General features: G+C 53.8%; 1 protein-coding gene across 4 annotated transcripts in view; it reads left to right on the top strand.

Annotated features, from left to right (window-relative positions):
• The window catches only part of Rxra (retinoid X receptor alpha), a 190,613-nt gene that overhangs the window by 85,028 nt on the left and 79,198 nt on the right, over positions 1-26,387 (top strand). The window contains exon 1 of one of the 4 annotated variants that reach the window (XM_076569139.1): positions 14,999-15,101. The exons of 1 other annotated variant lie outside the window; for it this stretch is intronic. Coding sequence is in view for 1 of the 3 variants with exons in the window: in XM_076569138.1 (XP_076425253.1) it covers positions 15,965-15,992 (28 nt within the window). In the remaining 2 variants the exon portion in view is untranslated. Of the gene's footprint in view, positions 1-14,998; positions 15,174-15,821; positions 15,993-26,387 lie in introns of those variants that run through there. 2 more of the 4 variants (XM_006993107.4, XM_076569138.1) reach the window with 2 other exon arrangements.

The raw sequence follows: 26,387 nt of genomic DNA, 5'->3' as shown, positions 1-26,387 counted from the left end.
ACACTATGGACAGGCACACTATGAGTACATACCCACACTTGGGTGTGCATACTCTGGACACACACAGAGCACACACTTGCCATGGATGTACAGCGTGAGCATAAGGACCTGCACTGTTGGTAGCCACTGAGACCCCTATCTCCCATCTGGAGCCTGCTGCTCATGGAGATGGAGCTGTTGTGCCTCCTGTGACAGCTACTCTCCCCCTCTTATTGCTGAGGAAGCAGTGGGCTGATGAAGTCATGCAGCTAACACGTGGCAGGAGCAGGTTTGAATCGCCAGGGCCTCCGAAGCTACCTTCTCTCTCCTATCTCACTGTGACAGCCTGAATGTTCTCTTTATATATTACACACACACACACACACACACACACACACACACACACACACACACACACGCACACACACATCTTTGTGATCTATGCCTTGCACATATTTTCTATCAATAGGTGTCTTGGATTTTCTGTTTTGAATGACATGTTTTGCAGAATGAAGGCTTTTAATTTTGATAAAGTTCAATTTACCTTTAAAAAAAGAATTCAGGATTTTTGTGTTCCATTACTACCATCAGGTTTTAAAGATCTCATCTATTCAGCCGGGTAGTGGTGACACATGCCTTCAATCCCAGCACTCGGGAGGCACAGCCAGGCGGATCTCTGTGAGTTTGAGGCCAGCCTGGTCTGCAGAGCAAGATCCAGGAAAAACTATACAGAGAAACCCTGTCTCGAAAAAAAACAAAAACAACAACAATAACAACAACAACAACAACAACAACAACAAAAAACACAAAGCAAAATGCCCCTAAAGAATAGATGAGATCTTTTCTTTTCTTTTTTTTTTTTCTTTCTTTTTTTTGGTTTTTTCGAGACAGGGTTTTTCTGTGTAGCTTTGCGCCTCTCCTGGAACTCACTTGGTAGCCCAGGCTGGCCTTGAACTCACAGAGATCCACCTGGCTCTGCCTCCCAAGTGCTGGGATTAAAGGCGTGTGCCACCACCGCCCGGCTTTGCTTTGTTTTTTGAGATAGGGTTTCTCTGTGTAGCTTTGGAGCCTGTCCTGGAACTCACTTTGTAGACCAGGCTAGCCTTGAACTCACAGAGATCCACCTGGCTCTGCCTCCCAAGTCCTGGGGTTAAAGGTGTACATCACCACCACCCGGCCTTTAGGGGCATTTTAATGTTAATTTCCCATCTAGTTTTCTGTGATCTAGTTCAAGTTAACACCTGTGTTTGATGTTGAGTTGATACTTAATTTTTTATATGGTATCTAGTGGATACACCTTCTGGAAGTATACATATTATCTTTTATTTGTTTAATTTTTTAAAAATAATTAAAAAATTTAAATTATTAAAAATTTAAATAAAATATTGTTTTAATATTTTATTTAAAAAGTGTGTGTGTGAGAGAGAGAGAGAGAGAGAGTGCAGATGCCTGCAGAATCAAAAAGGTTATGGATCCTCTGGAACTAGAATTATAGGTGATTTTGAACTGACGATATGGGTGTTGGGACCTGAACCCAGGTCCTCTGCAAGAGCAATATGCTTTTAACCTCTGAATCATCTCTCTAGCCTTCATTTATTTATTTTAAGCCAACACCAAACCACTTTGTGCTAGTTTTTATAGACACACTTGAAATCAGGTAGAGCAAATTCTTAAATTTCATTTTTCTTTCAAAAATTGCTTGGACTGTTCTAGGTAATTTACTTGCATTTTTACAGCTAGATTGTCAACTTCTGTCAAAAAAATCCTATAGGGATTTATATTGGATTGTGTAGAATCAATTTAGGAATCCCAAAATCTAATATCAAGGTTTCTAATCCATGAACATGGTATATCATTTATTTACATCCTTTTTTTTCCTCCCTCAGTAACTTTTCTTTCTTTTTGAAACAGGGTCTCACTATGTAGACTAGGCTGGCCTTGAACTCACAGAGATCCGCCTGCCTCTGTGCCCTGAGTGCTGGGACTAAAGGTGTGTGCCACCACACCCAACTATTTTATCATTTTTAATTGTGTGTGTATGTGAGTGCACTCGAGTGTGTGAGTGCAAGCACGTGTGTACTCCACCTGTGCTCAGATGCCCGAGGAGTTCAGAAGTAGGCATGGGACCCCCTGGAGCTGGAGTTACAGGCGGTTGCGAGCTGGTTGAGATGGGCACCAGGCACCGAATTTCCCTCCTCTGGAAGAGCAATGAGCACTCCTAATGTGTGAGCATCCCTCCAGCCCCCAGAAACAATCAGACTTTCCTATGACTCTTGTGCCTCAGTTGTTGATACAGTGAACTCTCCTGATTGTTTTCCAAGTGTGAAATGGGCATTGCCTCCCCATGGCAACCTCATGTGGCTTTGTGGTGTTTCTCTCTCCACACATTGCTGAGTTTGATTTGATGCTTCAGTAAAGATTTTGTGAAATTTTTTGAAGACATTTTTTTGTAAAGCTTTGATAAAAGCTTGAATGACTGATCAGGTTTCCCAGTGAAGTCACTGAGGTCTGGGTCATCCTCTGGGAAGTTTTCTGATGAGTTCAGTCTCTCTAATAGTTCCAGGGCCAATCAGAGTTTGGTTCCTTAACAAGTTGTCCATTTTAGTATGTTGTATTGCTCAAGAGCTGTGTCTTTGGCTGTATTGCCACATATTATAGTGTATTTGTATGTGCATGTATGACGTGTGTTCAAGGAAGCAAGTACCAGTGTGTGAGGTCAGAGGACAACTTCCTGGAGTTAGTTCTCTCTATACCTTTAAATGGGCTCCCAGCACCTAACTCAAGTCATCAGACCTGTGCAGCGAGACCTTAAGTTACTGAGCCACCTTGCTAGCCTGATTGCCACATCTCGAGGTTAAAGATTTTTTCCTTAAGATTTATTTTAAAATAGTGTGTGTGTGTGTGTGTGTGTGTGTGTGTGTGTGTGTGTGAAGGGGTATGTGCATGTGAGTGTAGGTGCCCATAGAGTCCAGAAGAGGGTATTGATCTCCAAGTGCTGGAGTTATAAGTGGCTGTGAGCTACCTGACATGGGTGTTCGGAACAGACCTCAGGTCCTCTGCAAGAGCATCACATGCTCTTACCCACTGCTGAAGCTGAAGGTTTAATTTGTGATCTCCACACCGTGTTTATTGTCTGTAACGGTGTGTTCTCGTCCTCAGTTCTGTACATTTCCATGCTCAGCCCTTTTCTATTGATTAGTCTGATAGTTGTCAGTTCAGTTAATGTTTTCAAAGACTATTTGCCTTTCAGTTTTCCCATGATCTGTTCCTGTTTCCTTGACTTTTGCTTCGGATCTTTACTATTTCAAAACTTCCTTCTTATTTTGGATTTACTCTTTTATACTTTTTAAAAATTATCTCCTTTTTTTCCCCCCAAAGCTGAGGACCGAACCCCAGGGCCTTGCACTTTCTAGGCAAGTGCTCTACCACTGAGTTAAATCCCCAACCTAAAAATTATCTCAAGATAAGCCTTAGTGGGGCTGGAGTGATGCCTTAACAGTTAGGAACATTTGCTGCTCTGCTGGAGGACCAGAATTTGGATCCTGTAACCCAAAACTGCATGGCTCACAAGTGCCTATGACTCCACCTTTAAGGCATCTGATGCCATCTTCTGATCTCCAAGGGCACCACACACACACACACACACACACACACACACACACACACACACACAGAGTGTATACACTTATATAGACACACATGCAAGAATTAAAAATAAACTTTTGGGGGGTGCTCACCAACCTAAGACAGAGCGCCTGTGTGGCCTGGACAGGCGTCTCCATGATGAGTAAGGTGACCTGCTGACGTCCCAAGCAACCTAAGTCAAAAGCTCATTTTTTAGTAAAAGGGGGACCTGTAGGGCCCTGGCCCCCGTTTTGGGTAACTGTTGCCTTGCTTGCTGACCTTGACCTTGATATCCTCCCTATGCTAATTCCCTGCCGGGTTCCACCCTCCTGAATGCTTAAGGGAAGTTCCTTGTCTGTGTATCCTGCTGTAATGGACGTTAACAGCTTAGATGCAAGGTTGTAAAACAACATCTGTAGCGAACTTCTGCCCTCTGGGGTTTTCCCATTGTGCTGTAAGCCTGTATTCAAGACCTCCTCCCTCCTTCAATAAACGGCATTCGGCAAAATAATAATAATAATAATAATAATAATAATAATAATAATAATAATAATAATAATAATAATAAAATAAACTTTTATTAAAATAAAAGGTAGACCTTAGCTCATTGATTTTAGGACTTCTCTACTATGAGCATTGAAAATTATGTTTTCCTCTAAGCACAGCTTTGGCTGCATCCTTCACATTTTGACTTGTTATCACTTTATTCTTATAGTTAGAGAGGTCAGGCTGGATATGTGTGATTTTATTTCAAAGTACTAGGGCAGAAATGGGCCCCTGGTTGGATAAATTCCTGCAATTTCTGGTGGCCATCAAAGAACAGGGATTTTGTGGATTCCCACACAGGTACAACCCACCCTTTCCACCTCAGACCCCACCGTCTTTCTCCTCTCAGAAGCCATTTCCCTGAACTATAGCCAGACACCATGTCTATCCACTCTCCGTTGCCACCAGTGCTGTCCTGTCATGTTCTTCGGCCATTGCTCTGGGCCTCTCTCAGACCCATGTGCCAGCATGTGTTCTTACAGACCTTGGCTTCCTCAGACATAGCTGCTGCCTGGCTGCTGCCACTATCTCACCCGTCTATGCACGGAGGAACCTTTATCTTGCTTCTTTCCTGGTCTGATGCCTGATAGCCACGATATGGCACAGTTCACACTGCCGATCTATTCCCACTCCAAGCCCTGCTTTTTTGCCCCCACTCAATAGCGGGCAGAGAGCAATGGAGAAGAAGCACTATGAATCTTGTCCAGGCTTGGAGCCCAGAGGCCCGTGCAACCCAGGTCTCACTGCAGTGAAAGCCATGGCCTTTCTGAGTGCCCTGGTGGCTCTTGGTCATCTGCATGACCGACTTGTGACCGATGTAGATGCAATTGCCTGATACTCTCTTGCTCCAGCTGAGGAGCGGTCACACCTTCTACGGTCCAAGGGCATCTCCTCCTCATGAGATGCCCTAAAGGTAGGGGCCAGGGAGGCTACCCATCAGGACAGGGTGTGTCACCTCCTTCCTTGGTCACACAGAAGAAATTGAGTTTTTGAATGTTTCCTTCTTACAGGCGAACTCTATTTTGTTTTTAAAGCAAATATGTTTTTGGTTTGGGGGACGTGGCTCAGCGGCAGAGGCTTGGATGAGACACTCGGTAGATTCAGTGCCTTGCCTGGCACTGCAGGGACAAAACAAAATATGACAAAAGCTGAATATTATTTGCCCTTAATGGACATTGTGCTGCATGTCTTCTCTACTATTAGAGTCCACCGCATGGGAGAAGAAACTGAGGCTGTGTCCTAGGGCATTCAGGCAAGAGGTGGTGGAGTCCTGGCCCATCCGTCCTCACAAGCTAAGCCACAGAACCCTCACTTGTGTGAATGCCAACCTATCTTGGGGTGGTGATCCAGCCACAGGGGCCAGTTGGGGCCAACCATAAAGCCCCTGAGATAGTGACAACCTAGACACCTGCCTAGAACTTCTCAGTAGCCCCCGATGAACCCTGGGGACAGTTAGAGCAGAGTGGGTACCTCTTATGAAGGGACCAAGAAAAGCCAGTGTCATTGTCCAGGAGAATTTCACTTTTATGAGATGTTAGGCTCAGTTACTTTCTGCAACACCTTCCATCTGGGAGTGTGCCCAGCAGGTTCTCCACACTCTCCGGCACCCATGACCTTCTCTGAAACTGCCTCTCCTGATAGATGACCGCCTTCACGGAAGGCTCTGTAATATGCTGGAAGGGTCTGAAAGCCAAGATGCTGGCCTTGGCCTTGCAGTCATGGGACTTGGGATTTAACCACAGAGCATCAGGAAAGTCCAGCTCTCTCTGCCCTTCCCAGACTGGACGCCCTGGTCATAGGGTAGAGGGCTGTGGGACTCCAGGAGAGCAGACAGCCAGCTAGAGCCCTCGCCTGACTGCTGGGTGTGCAGCTTCCCGGAGGAAGAATGACTGAGACAGAAAAAAGCTTCTGGAGTGGGGTAGGGGGCTGGGGTCGCTGCTAATTCCTCTTCAGCCTTAGAAGGACGATCACAGACGTGGCGGAGCCACAAATTCTGTTAGTGCTATGCTTGTGTCTCTGGAGGACACACAAAGCAGTTCGAAGACTTCCTGCGGGCGGCAACAGGACAAGGCAGCCCAGCGAAGGGGCGACAGCTGGGGCTGCTGGGGCCCCACAGGGCTGGGGACACCACTCCCTGGAGAGCGTTGGGAAAGTCCCTTATCCTTTGGGCCTCAGTCCCACTGTGTAAATTTGGAGGTTGAGGGAGAGCAGACTTCCAAGGGGCCTGGGAACTTGTGGGGTACCCTAAGTCTTGCTTGGGCAGGAGGCCCCAGTGTCCCCCTTGGGCGTCACTTCCTCCTCATCGTCCTTGTGCTTCGGGTTCCTTATCTGTCCTGGATAGGACCTGGTCCACAGAACATGTGTCCAGTACCAGTGTGTCTGCTGGGATATGTCACACAGTGGCCACTCCATGTCGCATGCAGCCTTGACCCTCCACGCTCTCTTCTGGGAAGTGTTTGTGGAGTCCTGGGCTCGGAGGTACTGAGTTTAGGGTGCTGGCATCTGAGGTGTTGGAGTTCATACTGCTGGTGTCTCAGACTGTGAGTTTTAAGGTCTGGGCTGCTGTGGTAAGAGGTGCTGGGCTGAGCAATCTAGGCTCCAGCACCCCCAAACCAGCACCTTAACCCCAACATGCTGGACCCAAGATCTTACCCAGATTTGGGGTGTTAGGGAATGGCATCCTTGGGTCCAGTATGTTGGTGTTGAGGGTATTGGGTTTCACTGCTGGAGTCTGGAGCACTGGGGTCCAGGGCGCCCTCCTCCTGGAGGAGCGAGCCATTCACTTGTGCTGGCACAAGCCAGCTGTGAAGCAAGCCAAGCCCTGTCTGCGTCAGCTTTTAAAACCACTGAAATGAGCTCACTTGTCGTGCTGTGGTCCAAATATTTTGGCCATTTAGATGCAACCTTCTGTGCTTGTGAAATTAAGTGCATTATTAATCTTGCCTGGCTCAGTGACAGGGTAGGCAGATCAGATAAATCTCCTTGCGGCACGGAGAGGGAAGGGTGAACGCCTTCTTATCATATAAGGAAGACCCTGGGGTTTCTGCAGGCTCTCTGAGGGGAACCGGCCCTTGGGGAGGGCTGACCAGGGCTGAGGAAGGCCTGTGGCACTGGGGGTACTTATCAAGAAAGGAGAATGTCCCTGGGGTTTGAGCACTGCTTCTCGATGTTACTCGAGTGACGTGGGGCAATGGACAATGCAGCTGAGGTGGGGGAGGGCGCTGTCCTACTGGAGCTCATATTGGACTTTACAGGGGGTGGGGGTCCAAGACTATATCGGATCATGAAAGCAATGCAGTTCATTGGGGAAGATGAGGAAAAGCGCAGAGGAGGCTGTGCAAGCCCAGGTTCTCTCTTCATCAGTGAGTAGGGTGAGGTGCATTTCTTTCCAAACTTTACCATATGTATTGGGGATTGGGGTCCCACTGTCTCTGCAGCTAAGCTGCCTTTCTCTTTCCTTTGCATTGTGGTGTAGCAATTCTAGCACAGGCTTGTGTGAGGATTCTCAGGGCCCCCTGGCTGGCCAGCTCCTCCGCACTGCTGACCACAGGGGCAGTGTACACAGTGCAGCGAGAGATAGCCAGCTGTCCCAGGTACTGGCACTCATTCCCAGCTGAGCTGTGAATCTGTGCATGATCGGCAAAGCAGAGTTCATCTCTCTGCTGTTGTCCTTGTGGCTACCTGACAGCAGGAACCTTCCTAGCCATTCAGCATCTCTGAGTGGTTCCCAGAGATGCTGAGAGGCACTTGGTTCCCCCTTGGCTTTCCAAGTGCAGAACTTCTTAAATGTTGAGACCAGAGGCTGAACAAGCTATGGGGAGGCCTCCTAGCACAGCTCAAAACTTAAGGGCTACATCCTTGGATAGATTCGGCTCACATGGACGTGCATTGTCTGGCAGCCATGGTACCGTAAATTTTGGGGCAAGGGTATCATCACTAGAGTGATATTGAAGCTTCCAGACACATGATTTATATGTGGCTCAGCCCCCAACAAATTTGTCACAAAACTGCCAGCCCTTGCAGCATAGAGAACTTCCCCCATCCTGATCTCAGGATCCTGCTACCCCTACCGTGTGTGATTATTTGTTCAGGCTAGGTTCAGAGACATTGCATTGTTTGATGGAGAGAGCACTACATGATCAGTCCTATCTGAGAGGGACACTGATAGCTGAAACCTGACTGGTCAGCGGCGAGGGATACATGCTCAGATAGGTCTGACCCTGAACCCCAAAGACCTAGGATCCCAACATCTCTCTACTGTGTCTGGATTTAGCATGAATGTGATTAACTTGGTGTGGTGGTTTGAATGAGAATGGCCCCTAAAAGCAAGGCTCATATATTTGAATAGTCACCAGGGAGTGGCACTGTTTGAGAAGGATTAGAAGGTGTGGTCTTGTTGGAGGAAGTATGTCACTAGAGATGGGTTCTAAGGTTTTAAAAGCTGATCCCAGACCCAGTACCCTGCCCCCTCTAGGCATCTCTGTCTGCAGATCAGGATGAACCTCTCAACTACTGCTCCAGTGCCATGAATGCCACCATGCTTCTGTCATGCCTCTGCCATGATGATAATGGACTAACCCTCTGAAACTGTAAGCAATCCCCCAATTAAATGTTCTCTTTGGTCATGATGTCTCTTCACAGCAATAGAACAGTAACTAAGACACTCAGAAAACATAAAAACCAAAAAATAGCATCCATACTGTCTCAAGAGCTAAACATCCCTCCAATAATATCAAAATTCCAAACAGCCACTAACAGTCATAGCCAGGGGAGGAGAGCTGTCAGGGTGCACAGAACTGGCAGAGCTGGGCTCTTTCCCTGCCATGTTGGAAGGGGGATGGGAGCCTTGGCTGCCATTCCTGAATGTCCATAGCCTTCCAGCTGTTAAAGCTATAGGCCAAGAAGCTGGAACATTAGGATTCCTTCTAGATCAAGATTCCTTTGAAATCTGTTACTACAGGGGTACATCAGGCGGTTCTGAAGCAAGCGCATACTAACTAAGGTCTGGGCTTCCCAATCAGCTTCAAACAGGGTGTGATCCCTCTGCCTGATTCATGTCTTCTGTACCAAGGACATTCATGGATGGTGTTGATTGCTGACCCCCTGAGCAGCCCACAGGCCTAAGGCCATTTCCCTTCTGTATCTATCTCTTTGCCTTTTCTGGGCTTCCATCACCCTGGGGAAGGACTCCAATAAGCTGTGAAGGAAGCAGAGAGCTCCTGCAGCCTAGGGGTGTCTTGCCCAAGGGAAACTCCAGTTTAGGACAGCAGGAACCTTCAAGTCTGGAGTACATACTGAGAGCAGGGGATGTCATGGGAGCCCCACATGAGTGCTAGGAATAGGAGAAGCAGGTGTCCTAGGAGGCCAGACTCAACCAGGTAGGGTACAGTGACGGGCCACATATGTGATGTGACGTAAGACCAGTGCTACCCCTCAGCTTCTTAGTGATGCTCTGGGCAGTACAGACCCATCTTGGGGTATTTCCTTGTTTCAGGGAGGCTCTGAGGCCCGGGGCTAAGCTCTCAGGCCTGCTGACTGCAGGCATCTGTCTGGCCTCCTCCGGGTGACCTCATTTCCAGGACAGCCCCTTCTTGTGTCTCAGTTCAGAAGAGGCTCTTTTGGGGGAAGGGGACCCTTATTAGACAAACAAAGGCCAATTGTCACCATGAGCTGGTAATTCATCAGCTAGGGACTGGGCTCCCCCAGGGATTGTGGCTGTCTTGTCTTCTGGGACTCAAGATGAGGGGCTAAGACTAGGGGCCCAGGATGAAGTGGGATGGGGGTAAAGCCACCTTCTCTCAGAGACTGTCTCAGTGGCAGGCCATTGGCTGCTCTCCAAAGCAAACCCCTGAAGTCTTTACGAGTAAATGAACCTTTGTCTCAGAGGGACCTAGATCTTGAGGCAGGGGTTGGGGGATGGGGCACGGCTGTACTGATAGATAAATTGAGACCCTGGGGTGGAAAGTCTTTTTTTTTGGGGGGGGGGTAGGTCTAAGTGGAGAAGGACTGTGATATAGGGATTGGAAATGCCTCCCTCAGGCCCCTTCAAAACAATGCCCCTGTGTCCCTCCATGAGCTAAGTACTGGGATATTGTCTGGTGGGGAACATGGAGAGCTATGGATTGCAAGCCTGCCTACAGTGAGTTTAAAAAGATAGATGTGTGTATGTGTGTGTGTGTGTGTGTGTGTGTGTGTGTGTGTGTGTGTATGTGTGTGTGTGTGTACAGGCATGTGTATATTGGTGAGGGGGTGTGGCCAGCGGACTGTTGTGGGTGTCAAATGGAAGCTGAGCCTTCAGGTAAAATGTGGAGTGGCCGGTGTAGATGAGGTGTGGGGCAGCCATTCCTCCTCAGCTAGCCTGAGGAGGGTTGGCTGTGGGTAGGGCTGGTGTGCAGGAGGAAGATGACTCAGGGAGGGAGGGAGAGGGCAGGCCTCGTGAGTTTTGCTAGGAGTCTGGACTTCATCCCCAGGGCAAAGGGAGCTGGAAAGGGGGTTAAAGCTGGGTAAACTGGGTGGGGGTGAAGTACTGCTTTCTCTGGGCTGGGCAGAGGCTGGCAAGAGCCTGACTAGGAGGAGGTAACCTGTGGGCCGTCAGGGTCTTCATTCCCATTCTGGAGGCCTGCAGTTGGTCCCAGACCTCCAGAGGCTGGATGGCAGCTTCCCTAGGCTGAGCTGCAGCCTGGAGCCCGGCCAGGACTCCTCTCCTGGGCCACGTGAGCCAACACTGGCTGGATGATGTGTGCAGGGGTGTGTCTTTGCCTCATTTGTTGGTTGGAGGGCTGGGCAAGGGAGAGCAGTATTTTAAGTACGGTTTCTCCTGCTGTAAGCCCGGAGGAAAAGCACCCGGCAAACTCCAGGGTTACTTTACCCATTCTTCAATGCAAAAATGACGCCTCTTTATGGCGCTATCAATAACCGCTTGCCTCTCCTGCTGCCACAGTGGCCACATACATAATATTTAAACCACATTGGTGGATGACAGAGACAGACGGATATTTTTAATCCCAACAGACTATTACGGTTCATATCATGTCTGTCAAATAAATATTATGAATCATTTCCCGTTATCTTTATGGGGGCAAGTTGGCGACATCAGGGGATTGGGCAGGGAGTCTTTTCTCTGAATATTTATCCAGTTCGTATGTATATGTATGTGAACAGGAAATTTATGGAGCAATTGTCGATAATAAATGCCCCGATAAAACACATTATCTCCTCGCTTGATGGGCTACATGTGGAGAGGGGCAGGGTGTAGGAGGCAGGGAGAGTATGCTGCCTGGACTCAGGTGAGGTTGGGATCCCGTCCTAGGCTGGGAGGCTCCCTGGGTATTCTCAGCTCCTGTGATGTGTTAGTATCTACTGTCCATGGTCATCGTCTCATTTTCAGCCAAGAAGTCCTCTGTGATTCATTGATCACGTCCTCTTATCTTACAGAGGAAGAGAACGAAGTTCACACAGGGTCTTTGTCCGAGGGCTACAGTAGAGTTGGTGGGTTTGGCCTCTTCCTCCTGGTACCTCCTCCAGCACCCCGTTCTCCAAGTCCACCAACTGCCCTTTCTCTCCGGTCTCCGGTCTTCCCTGCCATCTCCTGCCCTGTCTTTCTGACCCACACCCTGTGAGGAGGCAGGTGCTGTGGTTCACTGGATGGAGGTGTGTGAGACCGGCAGTCTTCTGGGGACTTTTCAGGAAATCTGGCCACTGGCTGGTGCCCATGGCGCTGGGTCCACTGTGGGACCCAGAGTCAATGTCTGCTGCATCAGCCTCAATCAATGTCTCTACCTACGAAATAGGGCTCTCTCATCTACCCCTGTCCCTCCACTTTTCCCCAGCACCCCTAGAACTGCTTAACTTGGCCTTGGGTTTGGATTCTCTGGAGGCTCCTGAATCTCACAGGTTCTTGCTCAGAGCTGCGCCCAATCCTGTTCTCTCTCCACAGAGGTCCTGATTGTAAGCATTCCTTATCTGTCTCTCCCTGTGCTTCTCTCCTGCTGCTGACAGACATAAGGGTCCCTCTGGGACTGAAGACATTTTTCCCCCAAGGCCCTGATCCAGAGGCACCACTGTCCTCTGTGGCCACCAATCAGGACAGACAGGAGTCCAAGTGGGGCCAAACAGCTTTTTCTGTTACCCTCTGGAAAGACAGGCATGGAGAGGGGGTTGAGTCTGGACCCTTGTTCTAGTCACAGCTCCATATGGCCTTGGCTCTCTGAGCTTCGCCTAACATCATCCAGCTTGGCTCACAGCCACTCCAAACTGAGCCACTGAGGAGGTGACCAAGGGACTCTGTAGGTTAGGGTGTTGGGAGCTCAGAAGTGGGTCCAGCAGAATGCTAAGCTCCTAGTCTACCTTGTTGAGGGTTGGGCACCCCAGCCCCCTTCTGTCTACCGCTAGTTTAGGATTTGAACTTCCCTATCAAGAATATTCCACTGGGAATGGGATGGGGACAGCCCAGTTCTCCCCAGATGTCTGTCTGATGTAGCCTCAGGGTGCCCAGCAACACTGGCCTTTAAAAACTCCATTCACTAGGCAATCTCTAGACTGTTTACAAGGCTGAGCCAAAGCCGTGTGAGAAAAGGGCCAGGGTACCTTAAAAAGCATCCTTCATGGAGTTTAAAAAAAACCCTCAAACAAACAAAACAAACAGCTCTCAGGTTGTAGGCATAGCAGAGGGATTGTTATCACAGAGGCTCTGGGCTGCTGCAGCCATGGTACAAGGGCCAGGGTGGTTTTTCCCATGGTCAGCGTGGTCCTGACTGCTCTGAGACAGCCACCGTCTCTGGCAGTTTCGTGTGGGGTCACTCCCACCAAAGAGCCCCAAGTGGAGGGAAAGGCAGAAAGAACAAGCAGCCTGCTTACGTTTCCATCCCAGAGCTGGAGGGTTTGAGGTAGGGCCTCCCTCCAGTACCCACCTGCCCTTTGTTCTGGGGACCCGTCTGTGTCCCTGTCCTGTATTAGAAAGACAAGGCTCAGAGCTGCTCAGCCTCTGTGACTGCTGAGGCTGGATGTGAGACTGGACTGGGTTAGTAGGGTTTGGACCCCTGTTCCCCACTGTCCACCCATATCCTGGAGCGATCAGGCTTCTTAGAAGCAGGTACTACCTCTGGGATCTTCTACCGTCTCTGTCCCCAACTCAAGTCCCCACATGGAAACTTGCCTGTTCAGGCCTCTCTGTCTCCCAGCACTCACAGCTCTCCACAGCAAGTGGTACGGCTGGGGGAGAGCTGGGATGAGCCGGGCTGTCCACCATCAGGAGGTGACCTCCGATTCCATTGCCAGCCTTGGGGCCTTCTGGCTAAGCCTTCCCACAACTGACCCGAGTGGTGTGGTCTGACGGCCAGGCTGGCTTCTAGCTTCTTCCTACCTCTAGGCCACTGCCATGCCAGCCTTCCACCTGGGTGTGTCATCCTGACTCAACCGGACAAACATGTCCCTTCTTCATGGCACAGCTCAAGGACCAGCAGCCATCAGGAAGTCACCAGAGCCCCTGGCTGGCTGGCTGGGCCTTGTCCTCCTTTCCCTATCGATGGTGCTTTGGTTCTGGCCTGCACTGCTCTAGCCTGAACGATGGTGTGGCCACTCTTGCCTGTGAGTCTTCCCTATCTTGGGACAAAATAACTGTCACTTGCCAAGCCCTCCTCCTGGCCTAATAGTCTCTATACCGCCTGGTTAGTCATTCCATTGACCCAGCAGGGAGGGTGGGATTTACAGATCAGGGAACAGGAGGGCAGGAGCAGAGTGGCTAGGCAAGGCTGAGGTAGCTGGGAGGCAGAGCCGGGGTCTGCCCCTGCCTTTCCTGTCTTGACCACACCTTGCCTGAGAACTCAGAGGCGAGTCTTCAGTGTGGACTCTGCTGACGTTTGTTGACGGAATGAATGGTCCACAATGTTAGAGAACAGGGACCATTACAGTTTCTCTATCCCCACTCCCAGCCTTCCTCACCCTCTCTGTTCCGAAACCCAGTGTGGGCAGGGCTGTCTGCAGCCCATAGACTCCACTGGCCATGGCAGAAGGGCAGTGCTTTATTGCTGGCCACCAAGTGTGGCCCTGGGGTTCTAAGAACAGGTCTCTGGCCTTGCTGGGGAGTTAGCTCTACCCACTCACAGCCTGCCAGAGGGTTCTCAGAATGGCCCCACCAAGGAAGGAGTCTGGGGGCTTTTCCGCCTGGTCAAGGAGCCACCGCCAGAAGCACCACAAGTTGTGTGCCACACTAAGGGGACCACCCCGATGGGACGGGCCTGGGAAAGGGGCCTGGCTTGTAGCACAACCCAGGGCACTTGTGCCCCTACTCGGCTCTTCCTTCTCTCCTGCCCTGTATGGACAGGTTCCCCAGATTCCACGGAGCACCAGGGATGGCCTTGCTCCGGGACAGGTCTGTGGGCCTTCTGGGATGCTGCGAAGCAGCGTCTTTAGGAGGGTCCCATAACCGTTCCTCTTTACACAGAAAGAAAAGTGCAGTTCTGGAGGGTGGCAGTAGTGCACCCAGGCAGGGCTTTCCTTTTTGTCTTGAGGGGTGGTGCTCTCTTTGGGCAGCACCCACTCTGTGCAGCCTGTGGACTTTGGTAAGCCCCTCTGCCAGGGCCTCCACGCTGGATGTTGGTCTGGCAGGCACCAGCTGGGAGTGGAGGGAGGCGGGACTGCCGGTTGCCTGGCTTGGCTCAGGGACACAGTGCGCTTAGGGAGGCTGGCTTGGCTCTGCTCAGGTAGCTCACACCCAAATCCGAATTCCAGCCGCCCAAGACGGCGGGCGGGTTGCGGAGGAGGCCCAGGCTCTCCCTGGGTAGGAGTGCTTCCTTTCGTTTTTAAACAAACAAATCATGAATTTAAAAGTCAGGGCAGAGAGCTGCCCAAGGTATAAAAATAGCCTGGGGCCACTGGGCGATGTCCGAAGCGGACAGCAGCGCCTCTTGAACCCCGCACCTCAGAGGAGGGCGGGGGCCGTCGGGGTAACAGGGGTACGCGGAGCCCCTTCTATCCCCCCCCTCCGCCCCCAGTCTGGCGTTTGGTCCTCTTTGGGCCTCCCGCGTGTAAGTGGGAAGGGACTAGGGCGTCCCCTTGCCTAGCTGCTTGCCTCTGGTTCACCGCCCCACCCCAGCCTCAGTTTCCCCATGTGTCTGTCGGGGTGCATGGGGGCCTCGGCTCCCCTATAGGGAGTCCTGTCAGACCAGAGTCCCCGAGCGGCCACGGCCGGCCTCTTTGTGTGTCCGCGCAGACAATGGCCCGGCCGCTGAGCTCTCCTCCCGGCCCCGCTCTCCTCCTCCACCGCGGGCCGCGGGGATTTTGGGCAGCCGGGGAGGGAAGGCTGCTTCAGCCCGCCGCCCCGCCCTCCTCCCACGCCGCCGCCCCACGGCTCCCGGGAACCCCTGGCAGACGCAAACTTGCAAGTTTGCAGGACGCTCACAACTCGGGGCCGGGAGGCGAGCGCGGGGCGGCGGCGGCGGCGGTGGTGGCGGCGGCGGCGGCGGGCGGGGCGCGCACCGGCTGCGGGCGGGGCGAGTGGCGGCGGCGGCGCTGCGCCGAGTCCGCGCCCGTCGCGGGCCCCCCGCCGCTCCCCCCGCTGCAGGCCGGGCCGGAGCGGGTCGCGGGCGCGCGGCGGAGGCGCGGGCGGCGGGCGCGCGCGCGCGGCGCGCGCAGGCACAAGTAGTTTACATTGTTGGGCGACTTTTGCAACAACTCGCCGCGCCGCGGCCTCCGCGCGCCGCCGCCGCCGCTGCCGCCGCCGGCTCCCCGCCGCCCGGGTCCCGGCCGGCCGCGCCGGGGGCCGCCGCGCTGCCGCCCCGCTGCTGCGCCGCCGGCCGGGCATGAGTTAGTCGCAGACATGGACACCAAACATTTCCTGCCGCTCGGTGAGTGCCGGCCGCGGCGGCGCGGGCGAGGGAGGGGGCCGGGGCCGGCGGGGCGGGGGCGCGTGCGCAGCGCGCGTGGGGGGTCCGGCCCGGCCCGCTGGGCCCCGCGCCGTGGCGGTATCGAGAGTTGGCGCGCCGGGCCCGGGGGAGGCGAGTGGGCACAGGGCAACTTTTCCCGGGCCCGGGCGCGCGGCGGGAGAGGGCGAGGGCGCCGGGCCTCTTGACTTGTCGGGGAGCGGGAGTGGGCGGCGGGGCTGGGGCGAGCGGCAGGTTCGCTCGGGACGTGGAGAGGGTCCCTCATAGTGCGCCTAGCGCGTCCGCGGAACCCTGGGGCGCCCAGCCCCAGCCGCCCAGGAACCGGACCACGCCGGAGGAGCAACTTATGCGCTCGCTGGAGGGCTCCGGGCCTCCCTGGCACTGGGATGGGGGCGACGCGCTGGGCTTCTGGAGGCCACTGCTCCTCCGGGCTCGTTGGGCTGCTGTTTGGAGCAGGCCGCTTGTCCCTGGGTGTCTCTTTGCCCAGGACGGAGTCGTGAGATCTTGCTGTTCCCCGACAGCAGCCCAAACCTAGGTGGGCACGGTCACCCAGGGGCCTCTGGTCAGGAGCATCAAATCCAGAACTGGGGCCCCACGCTTTGGCACCTCTAGTTGATCTCCCTGGTATTTAGGGGGAGGACAGCCCATCGGCAGAAGAGTCCGTTTTCTTGTCCTGCTGCCCTCCGGCCCGCAGCTCGCAGCCGCAGACAGCCTGCCAACTCCGGGAGTAGAACCAAGCAGGCTCGGAACCCCCCACCCATTGCTCTCGCTGGGGTTTTGGGAGCCAGAGGGAAGCAATGTAGAGAGACTTTATAAATGAGCTCTGGGAAGGATATTAATTTGGTGGTGAGGACAGCAGCTAGGCTGTCAGGTTGGTGAAGAATTTGTGCTGAATGGAAATCAGGACAGCTGATTATGGGCGAAGCTCCACGATGATCATTGCCTCTTTGCCTGCTCATCCTCTCGGAGGCTTGGGGTGCAGTTTGGCTACCCTGAGGGGCGATCAGAACCCAGTATGGCATACAGGACTTTTGGTGGTTTGGGGAGGTGGCACCCCTTTGACCCCAGTCTTCTTACAGCTCACAGACAGGTCTGCTGCAGAGTGACTTGGGAAGAGTGTTCCAAGTTTGTTAAAGCCTCAGACACTCCGTCCTGATGAGTTAGTGACGGAGACCATGGTGGGCTCAGCTGAGCTGGAGTGTCTGTCTTCCGGGCTGGAAACGCCTGTCCGTGTTGCAGTTGAGAAACTGGCTGGGAGAGGCGGCACTTAAAGACTACAAATGGTGGATTTGGCATTGGAACCCCCTGCCAAAGTCCACCGACAGGAAAGCTGTGTTACTGTGGCTTGTTGCTGTGGGGTCTGATGTGGGGTTGATGGGACTCCTGAGATACCTTTTTCTCCTCCACCCAGGCCTTCATGTGCACAGAGCAGGGTCCTTCAGGACAGGAATGCTTCGCTCGGTCTCTAGCCCCTGACATGGCTAGGGACTGGCAATACGTGGGCTAGGTCTTGGGACGGGAAGCAACACCCCAGGAGAGACAGAGCCCGTTCTAGAAGTTGACACATGCAGAACTGGGAATGAGGTTGCAGGGTGGCTGGAGTCTCCACGAAGGGGAGTTGTGTCTCAGAGCTGCTGTCCCCCCCACAAGGAGACCCTGGGAGTCTTGGGTTCACAGAGTGGTGGCTCTGAGGACCAGCTTGTGGCCTCCCAGGCAGCCCATGCCCCAAGGCTGAGTGGTGAGTCCCGGGCTCTGATTACATTTTATTTTTTACTAAGCTTGTGACCAGCTCTGAAGTCCAGTACAGTTGAAGGTCCATTTAAGCGGCTATTTGCCTAAGCCCTTTTGTCAACACAGCCTAATCCCTCCTGGGGGCTAAGTGTCAGAGGATCTGGCTCATCCAGGGTCCCCACTGACTGCTTCGGTCTGACTTGGAGTGGTTAGGAAGGTTTTCCCTGCCCGGCCACTTTGGAGGTCTGGGCCTGTGGGCTCTTCCCAGCCTACGCTGTGTGGGCTTTGGTAGTCCAGGTAGCCTCCGAGCCTCTGTCCGCTGAGTTGATCCGTATGGGACAGATCTGAGAAGAAAGGGAGGCTGGGGAATTTGCCCCAGGCAGCCCCTGTTTCCTGGCCTTGCTGCCCAGGGCTGGCCTTCCTCCATGCCGGTCGGGGAGTGGGGTAAGGGCTGGCTTCAGCCTGGATGGTGGGACTGGAAGGCTGAGCCTGCAGAGTCCAAAGGTCCCAAGACGGCACTGACCCTCTCAGCTGTTAGCGGCCCATTTGTTGGTGAGGGTTACAGGTTTCCAGAAGCAGGGCTCTAGGCCTCCAACCACTCTGTTGTGGGGTGCTTGGGGACCTAGTGAACTTGCGGCCTGCTTGAGGGGGCTTTTAGTAACATCAGAGCCCTTGTGACCCAAAATAGAGCACATTCCGGGCGTCCCGAAATAACAGGGTCACATGACTCTCAGGAGGCTGGGCTTGGAGTCCAGCTTGGGCCTGAGGAGGCCCCCAGCTGCCTACTGATTTGGGCATTTGTTTTGGGAAACTCTGGAGGGGACCCTGATGTTGACTGAGGAAGTGTTAGGGTGAGAAAAAGTGACCCCCTGATGGTGGTCTGACTGGCAGTGGCCTTGCCTGCCTGTGTTCGTCTTTGGGCTGGCACTGACTACTGTGCCTGGCACAAGCGTTTGTCTCAGATGTGGGCTCAGAAAGCTGGGCCCACAGGACAGACCGACTGAGGGTGGGGAGCTCCCCGCACAGCCCCGGTCTGCACTGCTCAGAGGCTGTGGGATGTGCGGGGTGTAGAGTTGAGTCGGCAGCTCGATCACATGGGCCAGCTGCTGTGGGCTGCCTCCCAGGTCCAGGGCTGCCAGGCCCCAGGCGGTTCTTCCAGCTGTGCATGCCCTTCAGGGCCGGGGCTAGGTGCACCTCCTCAGAGAGGACCCTCTGATAGCCAGGCTAGTGTCCTGTCCCGTCCATGCCATGACTGTTCTGGACCCTGCCCCACCCTCATACCTTCCTTTAGGAAAGGAAGAGGTCCAGAGGGTTTGTCACTCCGTGGTCATTGTTGGGGTGCTCAGGCCTGTGTCCCTCTACCCAAGGGCTAGCCATGCATACCCAAAGGGGCTCTAGTATCCACATGTGTGGACAGAACCAAGCTGCATAGAATGTGGTATGAGAGAGTCTTGGGCCCACCAGTCCGTGAGGTTGCCTGGGGCTTCCTATCTTTAGTGGTATGGGGTCTCACTATGCTGGAGCATGTTAGGGCCAGGATCTTTGTGGTGAGTGAGGCCTGGCTCTGCAGAGAATTGGGCTGGTGGACCTGGCTCAGCTGTCTCAAGACGTAGGCCTCGTAGATGGCCTAGGGCCAGGACAAGCCAAGACCTGCCTTCCTTCCGCGCTCCTTACGCCTAAAGCTTGTGGGTCAGGCAGGGCCTGGAGCTATCAGATTGGCCGGTGAGTTTTCATGGGAACTGGCCATCAGCCGGGTCAGAGAGGAGGGCAGGAGTCCTGGCTCTTGAGTGTAGGTGTCTGGATTGTGGGCTGGGAGTGTGTCTGTTTGGGGGATCACCTTCCAAACCTTTGTCCCAAAGTTATTTTTAAACAAAATTTAAAAATTACATTTATTTATGTGTGTATGTATGCGCATGCATGTGCGTGTATGTGTGTGCATGCACAAAATTACATTTATTTATGTGTGTATGTATGCACATGCATGTGCGTGCGTGTGTGCGTGTGTGTGTGTGCGTGTGTGTGTGTGTGTGCACAAAATTACATTTATTTATGTGTGTATGTATGCATGCATGCGCGTGTGGGTGCGTGCGTGTGTGCGTGCGTGCGTGCGTGTGTGTGTGTGTGTGTGTGTGCGCGCGCGTGTATGTGTGTGTGTGTGTGTGTGTGTGTGTGTGTATGTGTGTGTACTTGCAGGCACACATGTACAGCATTTGTAAGGAGGTCAGAGGATAGTTTTTGGGAGTCGCTTCTTTCCCTTTACCACCGTGTAGGTCTTAGGGATCAACTCAGTCCTTGGTAAGCAAGTACCTTACCCACTAAGTCGCCTCACCAGTCCCCAGTGCTTTTAAAATAGGCTGGGGAAAGGTTGGAGGAGATGGACCGTCCACCTGCCCATGGCCTGAGCATGTCCTCGCTATCAGGTGTACTTGTTCCTTCCCTGTCCCTCCTCCTTTCCATTCAGACTCTCTTCCATGGCCATGCCCTCCCTCACCGCCACAGAGGGCCCCGAAGGACAGACGCCTCTGGACAATTGATACCAGCCACCTGCATCTGTAAAATGGACGCATTCTTTGTTTTTTTTCAAGTCTGTTGGGCACGTGGCCTGTTTTGTGTCCTAGGCTGGTTGGGAGTTCACAGAGCTCTTTTTGTGGGGTGTGTCGCTTTCTTTCCCAAGGTGAGGCCTGTATCCAGTCCTCTCCCGGCCTCTGCCTTGATCAGGATAGGGCCAGGTCACCAGTGTTGAGCCCAAACCATCCCGAGACTCCCCTGTGCCGTGGGGTATGGGAGCAGAGGTGGAAAGTTGGCCCCAAGGGAATACAGATGCAGCCCCTTGGCTGGGGGTCCTCTGCCTAGGTTTCCATTCCCTTGCTAGGCTCCCTTGACAGACCCCAGCTGCTGCATGACTCTCCCCAAGGCTCAGCGAGTCTGCCGGAGCGAAGAACTGCGCGTGAGCACGCCCACCCGAGTCTGGTGCGCGAGATGTTCTGAGCAGTCGTGCCCCAGCGCCTCACAGACAGGGAAATTGCACCCTAGAGTTACAAAGCAATTGTCTAGCTCAGCAGCTGAATGAGCGCGAAACGGAGCAGAAAGCAGCTAAATAAAATTGGCCCAGGACGTGTGGGGAGCGGCCTGGGTGTGCACAGACACATACACACCCCCTCACACTTACCTGGTGCTGCCTTCCACCCCACCACGAGGCAGCAAGCTGGCGCTGCAGGCCTCCCAGGGCCTCCTGAACTTCCCACAGATCTGGGGGCCTGGCTGCTTTCTCACAGCCTCGGCACTTTTAAATCTCTACCGTCCTGTCCAAGGCCTGTCCACCTGGAGAGGGTGCTGATAGGTATCCACTGGGTGCCTGCTGTGGTACTGGTACTTAATTCAGACCTCGTGGGTGGATCAAGGGCAACCTCACTTAGTGATGGGGAGCTCCAGGTCTGTTTGCCTTGGTTACTTTAGCGCCATGTCTCTGTGAGGTTCTCGGCTCTGCAAATTGATTTCCCAGACAGGCCCAGCCCTGATCTTCAGCTGGGCCAAAACTTGTTCTTAAACTCGTTCAGGTCCTGTTCTGTCAGCATCTCAAGAAGCTGCCTGCAAGAGTGGGGTCCATGCCCAGTCTGGTTCCCCAGGGGCCCTGCTCCTGTCTCTGCTTCCACCCCTACGCTGAGTAGCTGTTTTGCCTTTTGACTGAGGTCTCAGGTCTGAGGTCTCACTCTGATGGCTCTGGATCCTTGAGCCTTGGGAGGCTTGCCCTCCTTCCTCAAGACCCATTGGAGAGTGGAGACTCCTTGACTGCCACTCTGAGAGTGTCTAGAAGTTACCAGGCTCCGCTGGGCTAGTGAAGGCTGGGGGTGAGAGGCAGCAAGAGATACCTTCTGCCTGAAGACCCAGTGGCTTGGCTACTCTGCCTCACCTTGCCAGGCCCAAATTGTCTGCCAGCAGGATCCATAGGACCAGAAGAGGGCAGCTCCATGGCAGGGCAAGGACTTGGTTATATCTGCAGACCTGTTTAGAGCACACACACACACACACACACACACACACACACACACACACACACACACGTACGCACACACATGAATGCACATATGTATGCACACACATGTGCACTGTGACCTGGCCTTTAGGAATCCAGCAGCATTGTGCCAAGTCCTTCCTGAGGAGGCCTCAGGCCTGTTGGTGGCCTCTGTCCCCCTGTAAGTAGGGAGTACTGCTGGGCGCAGCCTCCTTGTCCTTCAGCCCATGGAGAGGCTGGCAGAGATGGGATGATGCATGATAAGAACAGCCAGACCAAAGGCCCAAAGGCAGGCCTGGGCGCGAGAGTCATGGTGAGAGGTGGTGCTATGTGAGATTAGGCTGGAGCAGGCATGGGGACACGTAGAGCCAGCTCAGGCCGCCTGCGTGTGCAGGGGTTCGTTGGAGGTGGTGGGCTGGGGCTAAGGTGAAGCTAAGTATCTCCTCTCTGGCTATAGAGCCCTTGACTCGGCCCTTCCTCACAGTGTCCGGCTGGGGAGGGGCCTCACAGGAACTTCCTGGAGGCTTAGGCTGGCCCCTGGCCTGGCCTGTGGGGTCCTCACCTTTCCTGGCCAGTGGCCCTGCTTATGATGGTTGAGGAGAGGACCCCCTTCTTGCCCATTCCTTGTCGTTTACCCACTTCCTGCATTTATGCTTTTGGCCTGTTCTTGGGGAAGTCCCTTAACCCATTAACCAATATATCCCAAGGCCTGGGGCTTGTGATGTCAGGGAGTGTCCTCAGGGTCTTCCAGAAAGGTGAGTGAACAGTATGATGGTCATAAATTTATGCCTTGGCCTGGGAGGACAGGCAGGCCCGGTGTACTGGTTGATGCTAGGGACCAGGTAGGCTTTGGGCAAGACTGCTCTGTGGGATCAGAGTAGGGACCCTGAGGGCCATGGTGAAGAAAAGGCTTCAGGGCCCTACACTGGGACACCGGGATCTCTCTGGGGGAGAGATCGGCACTGAAGTCCTAGGTGTGCCTACTCTTTCTTGCCCAAGTTCCAGGCCCAATGTCTGTCTTCTGTGGAGACCAGAGCCTGCCCTAGCCTCCCTGCATCTCTGCTGGCCCATTGGCCAGACCCAAGTCTCCCCAGCCAGCATCCTGGAGCCCAGGGCTGGTGCTGATGCTTGTCAGCGGAGGCTACAGCATCCTGAGCAGGAGGGGAGGGGAGTATGCTAGGCCGGGTCTAGGCTCTGTGTGTGTGTGTTTGTGTGTGTGTGTGTGTGTGTGTGTGTGTGTGTGTGTGTGTGTGTAAATCCTGCAGTGCTCGTGGATAAGCCCTGCGGAGTTCAAAGCCACTGGGTGTGCGCGGGCTGTAATGAGGTTACTGATTCAACTGGCTTCCTGGTGCTGCGGCCCAGAGCGCAAGGAGGCTGGGAAGCCCCGTGAGGGATCTAAGTATCCCATAATTGACCAATTTAGCTTAAGTGTCCGTGCTGGCCCCGGGCAGAGGTCAGGTGGTGACAGTCCAGGTGGCTGGAATAGCTGCTTGCAGGCTCAGGAGGTGCTTCATTTGTCCAGGACCTCTGAAGTGGAGCCCTAGTGGCTGACCTGGGCTTCAGGAGCTTGGTGGCCTCCCCTCCCCGCTGTCTACAGGCTTGCTGGCTTCCCACATGGCTACCCTCTGTGTTTTTGCCTTGGACCATGCAAAGGGTGGCATCGGGCTCCCTGGGTTTCAGATTTGACTTCAAACTAGTTGCTTCTTGTCTGCTGTCATTCTGCGTCCCTTGGGGGAGTGGGGGTGCTATGGGATGGGATCCCAGGTCTGGCTGGTAGAGTGCATGCTTAGCCCGAGTGACTCCTGAGTGGCCAGCTTTGATCCTGTGTCTCGTTCTGAGACTTCCCGAGGGTAGGGCCAAGCGTGTATTGCCCAACTTGGGCTGATGGAATTGGCCTCTGGCTTTGCCGGGGTTGGAAGATGCCCAGTGCTCTAGAAAGGACTGGCAGGGCCATGTAACCTCATTCTTTGGAAAGCCAAGGGCCTGGTGTCTAGATGCTTTACCGGACAGGTGCTCCCCGGACAGCACTAGGCACCATGCAGCGTGGGTCAGCGACAGCACAAGCTATTCCATCAGCTCAGGGTCCCCGTGGGTGGGGCTCTGCACTGAAGGCGTCCCTGCAGGGACCCCAGTAGAGTCTGTCTTCAGACTCCTGCGTGCCCTTTGTCATCTAGCTCTGCAGAATGGGCTTTTAGAGATGTTGCAACTGCTCCTAGTTTTTTTTGTTTGTTTGTTTTGGTGTGTGTGTGTGTGTGGGGGGGGTCCTCCTGAGTGTCTGATTCTGCCCTGCCCAGGTTCTCTCTCCCCAGCAGTCTCTGTGTTCCTCAGCAGCTCTTTTTCTCCCTCTGGGCCTTGGCCTCCCTCAGGCCCCTGACAGCTGGAGTCCTCTGCTTTTCCCTTCTGACATCTTGGGATCGCCATTCTGGGTTGGTGGCCATTCAGCCATGTGGCACATCTGGGGACTAGGTCCTCAGGAATGACTATGTTCCCTTCCCTAGCTTAGGGGGACAGGAATCAGATTGGGGTATCCCTGGGACCCAGGAAGCCATGGGCTCTTAGCCAGCCATGGGTGGTGGAATTGGACGTGGCTCTGGATTTCAACTAGGAGTGTTAGAGAAGACACTTTGAGGGTAAGGAACATGCATTGTAGATATTGTGGTTCTTAAGAAAGGGGTGGGGAAGGCCAGGGGCATGGGACCTACAGATGAATGGGTCGGTCCCTTGTCAGCCACCGTCGATGAGTTGAAGGTACCTGGGAAATCAAGGATGCTTCATGGAAGAGTGACAGTTAGGCTTTGAATCATAATTACAAGTTTGCTAGATAGACTGTGGAGTTAAAGCAGACCTTCTCCAGAGAGCTATGGCTCCAGCTGAGGCTCTGGGGATGGGATGCCCAGGTGGTTATGAGCATAGGTCTTCCCCTGAAGGGTTTTGAAAGGATCCAGCTGCCTAGCCAGGCTTCTCTGGCCTATCTCTTGCTAGCTGGGTCACAGGTGTGTGCTGTGGAAACCATGTGAGTGTGTGTGTATGTATGTGTATGTGGGGGAGTGTGGCTGGCTCATGTGGGAATGATTAACTCTGTGTGGGGTTGAGGCTGAGCCCAGGCCTGGTGGGGATGTGGTGGCCACGGAGTCCCTCTTAGCTGCTCCCCTGATGACCCGATGTTCAGTCTCTCCTCTGATTCTCAAGACTTCCTGGGTGTGGAATATGACCCTGCTGGCCCACTGTGGGTCGTTGCCCACTGGAGGATCCTAGCTTTAGGGTTGGTGGCCCTCTTCAGGCCCATCCTGGATGGAACAGAAGGGGTTCCCCCCACACCCGGTCAATCTTCACATTTCCACACCCAATCTTCACATTTCCGGTCCATCCCCATTCATGTTCCCAGGGGGCATTTTGGTGTCATCTGCCCTGGAGACTACAAGAAGTACTGGCCCTGTCCCTCTTTGCTGGCTGGAGGACAGTTCTGATTGGGACCAGAGTCCAGGGGAGGTGGCAGGGCCACTCCCACTCACCCTGCCCTGGACTTTCTGCCTAGGATCAAGGTTGAGGAGGGTTGGGGAGGTGGGGACCTTAGTCATTGGATACCAGGGCCAAGAGGGGCAGAGCTTCCTTCTCTCCTGGACTCGCTGGTCATGATGACAGGGCACGTGCCACCACTTGGTGTTGGGACCCTGGGGACCTGGCCTAGAAAGGCTGGGTGATGTGGTCTCTGGGCCCTGCAGCTTCTTGGGGGCTGCTGTTCTTCATTCCCAGCTGCGTGTACTTTCTGACTCAAGACTCTCTTCCTTAGTTGGTTTCCTTGGGGGTAGGCAGGAAGGATGGACACCCAGCTTTCATGGAGGTGGGAAGTATATGCTTGTGCTGCCCTCCAGGATTCTTGGCCGTTTATGGCAGAATTGGGCTCAGCCTTCCCCGCCAGGGCCCAGTACCTGAGTCTTCCTGCGCAGGCTGGCTCTGCATGCCCTGTCCTTCAGGGCAGGTGGCCCCTGAGCTGTTTGCTGTCACAAACACTGCAGGGTGTTTATGGAATGAGTTAATGCCCTCTGCAGAGCCCCTACCCCAGAGTTAGCATGGTGTCTTCCCTGGCTTCCAGGCAGATTTCTTTGATGTTGTCAATCCTGAGTCTGACAGCAGTGTGCTTTGCCCTGCTGGGTGTCCCTCGACCGTGGCCTCCAGCAGTTAAGTTCCTGACCACAGCACGAGTGGGTGCAGTTTCAGAACTTCAACCCAAAGAGAAGTTAGATGGGCTGCTTTCTTGTAGCTCAGCCTGCTGAGTGCCAATCTTGCAAGGGACTAGGGAGCCCACAGAGGATCTCCCTGGGGTGCACAGGCAAGGCCTCCCTCTAGCTGCCAGGCTGTGGGGAGATACGAAGGTGCAGGCACATGGCATCCTGGGAAAGTCTGGGCTTCCAGCAGGCTATAGAGATGCAGAGTGGGAGATCATGTGCTCAGGAGGAGCTCTGGAGAGGCCAGGGACAAGCTGCATGGTCACAGACCTGTGTAGGGGCATTGGCCAGGGAGAGCATGTGGTCAAATCTAAGTGAGTGAGGGCAGAAGGCCAGAGATAGGTCAGAGGTCACTGGGGTCTGAATGATCGGCATCTCTTGAGCCTGTGG

This window comes from Peromyscus maniculatus, chromosome 4 (genome assembly GCF_049852395.1).
Source record: "Peromyscus maniculatus bairdii isolate BWxNUB_F1_BW_parent chromosome 4, HU_Pman_BW_mat_3.1, whole genome shotgun sequence".
Taxonomy (NCBI): domain Eukaryota; kingdom Metazoa; phylum Chordata; class Mammalia; order Rodentia; family Cricetidae; genus Peromyscus; species Peromyscus maniculatus.
The sequence above is the reverse complement of the archived record's forward strand: the minus strand, read 5'-3'. Positions and strand labels throughout refer to the sequence as shown.